General features: G+C 47.2%; 1 protein-coding gene and 1 non-coding gene across 5 annotated transcripts in view; one reads left to right on the forward strand and one right to left on the reverse strand.

Moving 5' to 3' along the window:
• The window catches only part of KCNAB1 (potassium channel, voltage gated subfamily A regulatory beta subunit 1), a 296,623-nt gene that overhangs the window by 11,174 nt on the left and 276,189 nt on the right, over window positions 1-9,260 (reverse strand). For all 4 annotated transcript variants that reach the window (XM_015425542.1, XM_015425540.1, XM_015425543.1 and 1 more), the window contains one exon: window positions 3,657-3,777. In XM_015425542.1, coding sequence (XP_015281028.1) covers window positions 3,657-3,777 — 121 coding nt within the window. The remainder of the gene's footprint in view (window positions 1-3,656; window positions 3,778-9,260) is intronic.
• Window positions 8,980-9,051, forward strand: TRNAA-UGC. The gene has a single exon. It is a non-coding gene; the product is annotated as a tRNA-Ala (tRNA).

The raw sequence follows: 9,260 nt of genomic DNA on the forward strand, positions 1-9,260 counted from the left end.
TCCCCCCCCCCCGCCCCCTCTGGCCACAGCTCAGGGAGGACTGGAGAAGCAACTACCGACCCCCCCCCCCCCGGCCAGGACCAGTGTTCCCCCCAAGCTGAGTTCGTGTGAGCCAGCTCACAGTTTTTTAGCCTCCGGCTCACACATTTTTGTCTTGGCTCAGGAAGGAGGGCTCCAGAGCAAACTAATTTATGTAGCAGCCAAATCACTCGCTCACAACTTTCATTCACAAAGTAGAATTTTTGCTCACAAGACTCCACAGCTTAGAGGGAGCATTGGCCAGGACCCCGTCATCTGAGGCAGCCAGGGCCAGTTGCTCAGCCCGGCCCACCTCACAGGGTTTTCGTTGTTGTCGGTGGGGACGGGGTGGTGGAGGGAGGAGTCCAGTGTGTGCCTCCTTGAGATGACCCTCAGAGGCAGGGTGGGGGGAGAGAGGAAACACAAAGGCCGAGTGATGGATCATAGCTGTGCTCTCTGCTGCTGAGGCTGGGCGTAGGGGGGTGGGGAGGTGCTGAAAAACTAACTTATTTACATCCCCTAAAAGTGCTATATATACAAAAAGTAACTAATTTGTATGGAAGTGTAAGATACCCTCCCTTTTATGGCATCCCTTGGAAAAAAACCTAGACTTGCATATGATTAAATGCATTTATTGGGGCTTTTGTGGATTCCCCTGTAAATCAGTTGCTTTCACTCCTTGGAATCAATTGCTTTTCTTTGTATTTTGAGTAAAAAAAATAATATTGTTGATTGGGCTTGCCTGTGTCCTTTATAAAGTTGATATCTCCGGTACCTGACATGACATTTTATCGAACACATTGTCTTGCCCGACAAAGTAATATTTGTGTCAAATCCGGCCCTCATAAAAAATGAGTTCGATGCCCCTGGACTAGGGTCTGAGAGACCCAGGTTAGAAAACAAGGTCTGCCATGGAAACTTGCTGGGTGACCTTGGCCTAGTCACTCTCTCAGGTCTCAGGCTAACCTACCTCACAGGGTTGTTGTGAGGATAAATGGGAGGGTGGGTAGAATGATACTATAAGACACTTTGGGTCTCCACTGGGGGAAAAAGTGGGGTATAACTATCTAAATTCATAAATAAGGGCAGAGTACGCAGATCAATGGCATGTAAAAAGTCCCAGGGCAAACAGTCTCTTGCCTGAAGCCCTGGAGAGCCTCTACTAGAGGAAAGAAGACTGGATCAGAGGAAACAGTCCTGTAGCACAGCTTCATATGCTAGCATTTCTCTGAGCTGCCGTGGTGCATACGTGTCTGCTGCTCAAGACTGCACTGAGAGCCTCCTTCTCCTTCTCCTCCTCTCGTTAAAGGATGGCAGCTATTGGCTTGGTTCACGTGAAATGGCCAAACCTTGGTTATCTGAGCAAGTCTTGGGCTCACGTTTCCCCCCCTCCTCTTCAGTCATGCACGGCAATTCCCCTTCTTTTGCATCAAGCCATCGGAATCCGTAAACTTTGTGTGCATGCTTGTTAAGCGCTGTCAAGTTGCTTCTGACTTATGGCGACCCTATGGATTAATAATGTCTTGCAAAAGGAGGGCTGTGGCCTCCTTTACCGAGTCAATCTGTTTGCAGTTATCCTCCAGACCGGGGCTGCAAACCACAATCAACCCGTGGTTCCCAGTTTTTGTTTGGAAGGAGGGAATCTCAGTGCATGAGGAGAGGAAGGAAGGGTGTGTAAGTGGTTGCATGTTATGTCTGTACAGTACCATGGTATTTTTCTCTCAATTGTGAACTCCGTCAACCAGAGATACAGACACTGGCCTGATGATGATGATGATGAAGAAGAAGAGATTGGATTTATACCCCACCCTTCACTACCCAAAGGTGTCTCAGAGTGGCTTACAAACTCCTTTCCCTTCCCCTCCCCACAACAGATACCCTGTGAGGTGGGTGGGGCTGAGAGAGCTCTGACACAAACTGCTCTTTTTCAAGGACAGCTGTGCCAGAGCTTGTGACTGACCCAAGGTCACATCAGCAGGTGCAAGTGGAGGAGTGGGGATTCAAACCCGGTTCTCCCAGATTAGAGTCCGCACACTTAACCACTACACCAAACTGGCTCTGACGTGATCTTTGCCCTTGATCATATCAACCAATCAGAACCTGAAATCCATCCAGAGGTTGTTTGTCCTGGGTCACTGGCCCGCAATTAGTCTAGGAAGTAGAGTCTGGGATGATGGCCCAAGGCCCTCCCATAAGAGTCTTCTCTTACATATTGCCTTTGTTTTCATGTGGGACTGATGATGCCACCCCACTGGAGGGCCAGATCTGCCCCATGGGTGCCAACTTCTGCTCCATATCTAGGATTCTCAAGCATGCATACAAACGAGCCCAGGGATACTTGGGCTGATTCTGCATTGTTTTACCAAACCCACACTGGAACAGAAAAGGTGCAGCTCAAAACCACATTCAAACACCCTGAGGCCACGCTGTATTGACTGCAAAGTCACCCCTGAGCGGCCATAAATCTATGCAGAAGGTACCATAAAACCTGATGATCAAAGAATGCAGTGCATGCAATGCAAACGAGAATTTCTGTTCCAACGTGGGTTTGGTATAACAACGGAGGGAAAAGCCAATGCAGAATCACCCTTAATAAAAACCAATAGAGTTGAGCAAGCATCACAGAGGTTATGGAGGGAGCCTTTAACATGTTTGTTCGGGCTCAGAATACTTAAGGGCAACTCTATTTATAGCAGCCTCGTGTGTTCTTTTCAGAACAAGGTTCTCCACAAAGCAGCAAGGCTGTTTGTTTTTTCAGATTGTGTGTGGCCCTTGTTCTTACAAGCCTCTGTTATGCTGATGATGGGTTGACTTCACCTAGCCGGTCACTTAAATGAAGCCACCCACTCCCCAAAGTGGAAAGCTACATTAGCCTACTGTCATTTGGAAGCACCCTTCACCATATGCTTTGTTTTCCCCAAAGGAATGTTCTTTTAAGTTACGTTTCAATTGGTGGAAGAAAAGTGGCTGTGATATAACTCAGTACTAGCTGAAGACTTTGCTTGCGTCTCCAGTGGAGGGCCATGTAACCACCACCAGTGTTCCCTCTAAGCTAAATTAGTGTGAGCTAGCTTACAGTTTTTTAGCTGCCATTTCGCATATTTTTGTCTTTGCTCAGGAAGGAGGGCTCCAGAGCAAACTGATTTATGCAGTAGCCAAATCGCTCACTCACAACTTTAATGCCAGTAGCTCACAAAATAGAATCTTCACTCACAAGACTCCACAGCTTAGAGGGAGCATTGCCCACCCCCACCCCCCAAATCTCAGAACTATTATACCAAGAACCCACAAGTGACCACTGGCCTAAAAGCCCAAGGTTCATATCCCTGTTAAAACCTAGACTTTATCAGGCATATTGTTTGGGGGGGGGGGACTCCTTTTGCATCCTGATTTCCTTACTCTGTGAAATGGAAATATTTAGTGCCATTCTAAGCAAAGTCACGCTGTTCTAAGCCCATTCTTTTTGGAACCCACTCTTTTGCAGGACAGAGAGACTTGTCTTCCAGGGAATGTTCATTTCACATGACAAGAATACCTACTTTCTGTGAGAACAAGCTAACTGCAGCAGCCCAATTGAGCCCCACCAAGCTGGAAAAAAGAAGTAATGGAGAAATAGATGATCTCCCAGAATTCCTCACCAACTGCTAGCTGAGGTAGTGTGCAGCTTAGGCGTTCCGCAATCGGGAAGAGATCTTTCAGCTTTGTTTGCTGTTTCCTTCCTTCTTCGCTCACAATCTTCTCCTTTAGCCACTGATAGCACTGGCAATCAGACACAATGGAATAGTTAAAATTAGTGCAAAAGCTAGAGCATTATAATTTACATCATTCTCAAATTACAGCCCTCAGCCCTTGCCTCATTGTGCTTTCAGTGTTATCAGGGCGTTGGGTTCTGCTCGAATCAATATTTACTGTGTCAAGTCTCCCACCAGCCACACTGTTTACTGCAATTTACTGAGAGAGCCAGGGGCTTCAGTTCATATCCAGCCATCTGTGCACGGAAAGCACACCACGTTTTCCTGAATTTCTCTCATTTCTGCGACCCCTTCCAAACACCCAGAAAGATCATTGCTGGGATCGTGGGACCCATGTGGATGAACAGGTGCATTGGTTGGGGGGCTGGAGCAAAGAGGGCCAAGGGGAAGAAACCACAGTGTTTCTAGAGGAGGGGAGAGGAGCAACTTCACCCCATTCCCTCCCTATCCTAGGCCCCCTGACCCACACAGCTGTTTCTCCATGCAGTTCCTGGGACCCTGGGAATGATTCTTCCAGGGCCTGGAAGGGGCTGTTGGAACAGAGAGGAAAATGGGGAAACTTTGCATTCTGTGTATGTACATTTCCCCCCACCACCACTCATGCCAATGGGCCAAGGGGATGCCTTGGTGGGGGAAGCAACACTGACTGCACAGCCACCCCATCTCATGCAATGAGTTGCCCTGTAGTAGAAATTGGCTCCAGAGAGCCAGTGTGGTGTAGTGGTTAAAGTGCTGGACAAGGATCTGGGAAACCCATGTTTGATTCCCCCGTGAAAGCTTGCTGGGCGACCCTGGGCTAGTCACACACCCTCCACCTAACCTACCTCACAGGGTTCTTGTGAAGATAAAATGGAGGAGAGGAGATAAATGTAAGCTGCTTTAGGTCCTCAGCAAGATGGGATATAAAATAAATAAAAATAAAATCCTTGTGGCAAGTGTGACTCACAGACCAGCTCAGAAAAGAATCTTTTCAGGCACAAATTTGCTTAGTGTGCATGTGTTAAGTGCCGTCGAGCTGCCTCCAAATGATGGCGACCCAATGAATTAATGTCCTCCAAAACACCCTGTCATTCACAGCCTTGCTCAGGCCTTGCAAACTGAGGATCTTTGTGGCTTCCTTGACTGAGTCCATCCACCTCATATTAGGTCTTCCTCTTTTCTTGCGGTCCTTAACTTTTCCTGGCATTATTGTCTTTCCCAGAGACTCTCGCCTTCCCATAATGTGACCAAAGTATGATAAGACTCAGTTTAGTCATTTGAGCTTCTAGGGAGAGTACAGGCTGGATTTGATCTAGAACCCACTGATTTGTCTTTTTGGCGGTCCACGATCCGTAAGACTCTCCTCCAACACCACATTTCAAAGGAATCTGCTTTCTGCCTGTCAGCTTTCTCCACTGTCCAACTTCCACACCCATGCATAGGAATAGGGAATACTATGGCATGAATTAACCTGACCTTGGTTGCCAGTGACACATCCTTAAGGATCTTTTCTGGCTCCTTCATGGCTGCCCTTCCCAGCCTCAGTCTCCTTCTGATTTCCTGGTTGCGGTCTCCCTTTTGCTTGATGATGGTGCCAAGGAGCAGAAACTTAGCAAGACTATATTAAGGAAGAACCTCACTGAGCAAATGAATTCTTTGCTACCCAGGTTCAATGTTCCCTCTAAGCTGTGGAGTCTTGTGAGCAAAAATTCTACTTTGTGAGCTACTGGCATTAAAGTTGTGAGCCAGCGATTTGGCTACTGCATAAATTAGTTTGCTCTGCAGCCCTCCTTCCTGAGCGAAGACAAAAATGTGTGAGCCGGAGGCTTAAAAACTGTCAGCTAGCTCACACTAACTCAGCTTAGAGGGAACACTGCCCAGGTCACAACTTATTGATAGGAGGGTCCCTGTGTTCTGCATAAGCAGAGCAATGGGGCTTTTTTCATTATCACAGTAGTGGACTAATAGTTATCAATTAGCAGTGCACATTCTGGCACAGAGCTAGAGGCGTGCAAGTTCATTGACACATCTAGCTCTTTGCTGGATTGCGACCAATATGTTTAGTTCATATACATGAGTTTGATTGAAGCAACAAAACCTCGGGCTCTTTTTCACACTGGACAAATTCACTTCTTTTTCTTAAGGATGGGGAAAAAATGTCGAGAGTGCCAGCCATAGCTTTCAGGCATAGCCGGATGATTTGGAGTTCTGCCATTCTGTGGTGGTACACAACTCTGACAGCGTGTCTCAGACATCAAGCAATACTAAACAGGCCGTAGCAAAAGGCAATAAAAGTGTCTGGCCTGCATGTGTCAATATGACCTTGTTAAGATTCTCTTAAAAATGCCTAAAAGCAACTCTGGATACCATTTGCGGTTGCAGTGTCAGCTTGATTCCATTAAAGAGGCAACAGTGGAGCTTCAGAGCAAGCTACAGGCTGGTGAGGGGCAGCTTTTGCCCTTTAAAACCAGCATGGCACAGTGGCTGGAGTGCCAGGCTAGGAGCTGTGAGACCCAGATTCAAATCTCCACTCTGCCCTATGGAAGCTTGCTGGGGGATCTTGGGCTGGTCACTTTCTCTCTTAACCCAACCTACCTCCCATGGATGTTGTTGCAAGGATAAAACAGAGGAGGGAAGAACGATGTTGTAAGTCACTTTGGGGAGAAAACCAGGGTACAAAATTCTAAATGAATAAAGCAGAGCGCCACGTTTGGCCTGTCACTGCCACCTGCACAGCCCTTCATTGGCCAGAGAATGCCACCAGGTCAGCAGGCAGGTTTACTTTCTTGCTTGAGCCACCCAGATGCTGCGATGCGTGCACCTTCCGTGAAGAAGACATTTCAGCAGGTGCACCTCCCAAACGATTGGATCCAGAGCAACGTTTCCGTGGGTGCTGGGACCTCCACCTGCAGATCACGACTTTCCCACCTCCCCCTCCCTGCAGCAGCTTGAAATGTCCCCTGAAATCCTGCCCAGGGGGCAGGAAGAGAATGGGGGGGGGGCATCTTGAGCTGCTGCTGCAGAAGAGGGGAACCATGAAAAATTGTACCCAGTGGGCAAAAGTCCTTGCACCCAAGTAAATGCTGTGCTGGATCCTACCCCAAAACTTATCCTCCTGCACAACCATTAGCCCTCTGGCATTAGGCTGCTCAACGCTTGTTCTGGGGAGAGAATGGCTCAGTTTTATGCTGGATGAAGAAGAAATTCCCAATGAATAGGCAGAACACACGAACACATGAAGCTGCCTTATAGTGAATCAGGCCCTTGGTCCATCATGGTCAGTATTGTCTACTCAGACAGGCAGCAACTCTCCAGGGTCTCAGGGAGAGGTCCTTCACATCACCTACTGACAGATCCTCTATTTGGAGATGGTAAAAGGCTGACTTGGCAGTGGCTGCCACCTGGGCCTCCATCGAAAAGGAGGAGTCCAGGAGCACTCCCAAACTCCTAACCCTCGACACCGGCACCAACGGCGCCCCATCGAAGGCCGGGAGAGGGAGCCCCAACCCCGACCCGACTTAGGCCCAGGACCTCCGTCTTTGCCGGGTTTAACTTCAGCTGACTCAGTCTGAGCCAACCAGCCACAGCTTGTAATGCCCGATGAAGGTCATCTGGGTTGGAGTTCGACCGGCCACCCAGCATCAGATAGAGCTGGGTGTCATCCGCATATTGATGACACCCAAGCCCAAAACTCCGGGAAATCTGGGCAAGGGGGCGCATATAGATGTTAAATAACATTGGGGACAGCACCGCCCCCTGAGGCACCCCACACTCAAGAGGGTGCCTCGGGGACTGCTGTTCCCCTATTGCCACCCTTTGTCCCTGACCTTGCAGGAACGAGGCAAACCATTGAAGGGCGAGCCCCTGAATCCCCACGTCAGCGAGGTGGTGGGCCAGCAGCTGAATTGAACCTGGGACCTTCTGCATGCCAAGCAGATGCTCTACCACTAAACACCAGTCCCTCCCCTGGACCTTTACAGCTAACTGGCTAAAAACAGTCTGTGCCTGGGCTTAAGTGTCATCACGCACAACTGTTCAAACCCAAATTAAGGAGATTTTTATTACAGACTGAGGCCAACTTAATTGGCTGCACCTTTATTAACTCAGACAAACTAAGACTACAGCATCCCAACTGGAATTATAGACACTTTATAGACCTTTCTGTAAAATTCTCAGAAACAGTGTAGCAAATTGAAAACACGGCTGCATTACCTTGAGAAGCAATGGTGGCCACAACCTATCCTGGATAGTAATCAATTATGTAGTGGCCTTCAATTGGCCAAGAGTCTAATTGCATCCAGATCTAGTACAGCAACTCACCCCTGCATAATTACTGAATGCTAAAACATTCCCACAGCCTTCCTCCACTTTTCCATTTGTGAAAGCCCATCCTATGTTCTTATCTAGCCCTAACACCTTTAATCCAGTCCAGAGGAAGCAAGAAGAAATAAGGGGTTTTTTTTTTTAAAAAGGTATAAAGTAATAGAAAAGTTGGTTGTTGCAAAAGAATATGTAATGAAGGCAGAAAATCTACCTGTTTTAGGCATACAAAAATTAAGGTAAAGTTATTGCTTTATATTCCATTGCAAGAGATGCATTTAGTTTTTCATTCTGATTAGGATCATCTCGGCAGTGGCTTTGGAAGGGAATGCCAAGCCCTACAATCAAGGAAAACTTTCCTTTTCATCTGATACATAAAAGCCCATTCATTTTCATTGTAAAAGGTGTTATTTTTAAATATTCTAGCCCTTGGCTTTCTGGCTAGTGTTCACTACACATATGAACTACGTTAAGATATAAGGTCTGAAGCCCCATTTCTCTCAACTAATCAAAAAGGGTTTCTCCCCCCCCCCTAATAAGCTTATTCCATAAAGAAGAATCATTTTACTGTATGACAAATGGCTTTTCAGGCGCAAGTAAATCTGAATATTTACTACCGGCAAAAAAGATTGTTTGCTTGTTTTTTTAACCTAGCAGCCTGCAATAAATTGTAAATCTATTACCTAAAAATGTCCTCCCGCCCACACACGAGGCTGAAAGCTAATTCATTCCCCCAGCCATTTCTAAGGATTGCTACTTGTGCCTCGGAGGGCATCTGAGAAGCATCAGTCAGGAGGATTTAAGAAAATCCTGCAAAGCGCAAACCACTCCCTGACCACAGTTCACTCATAAACAGTTCTGGGGGCAAAACAGCCCAAATATTCTTCATGGGACAGAGGCAATGGAAAGAGGGGGTGTGGCTCAGTGGCAGAGTATCTGCTTTGCATGCAGAAGGTCCCAGGTTCAATACCTGGCATATTCAGTTTAAAGGACCAGGCAGTAGGTGATGTGAATAGACCTCTCCCAGAGACCCTGGAGAGCCACTGCCAGTCCGAATGAACTATATTGATCTTGAGGGACCAAAAGCTCTGAGTCAGTAGAAGAAGAAGAAGAAGAAGAAGAAGAAGAAGAAGAAGAAGAAGAAGAAGAAGAAGAAGAAGAAGAAGAAGAAGAAGAAGAAGAAGAAGAAGA

Source organism: Gekko japonicus, unplaced genomic scaffold (genome assembly GCF_001447785.1).
Source record: "Gekko japonicus isolate JY-2015 unplaced genomic scaffold, Gekko_japonicus_V1.1 scaffold702, whole genome shotgun sequence".
NCBI classification, from domain to species: domain Eukaryota; kingdom Metazoa; phylum Chordata; class Lepidosauria; order Squamata; family Gekkonidae; genus Gekko; species Gekko japonicus.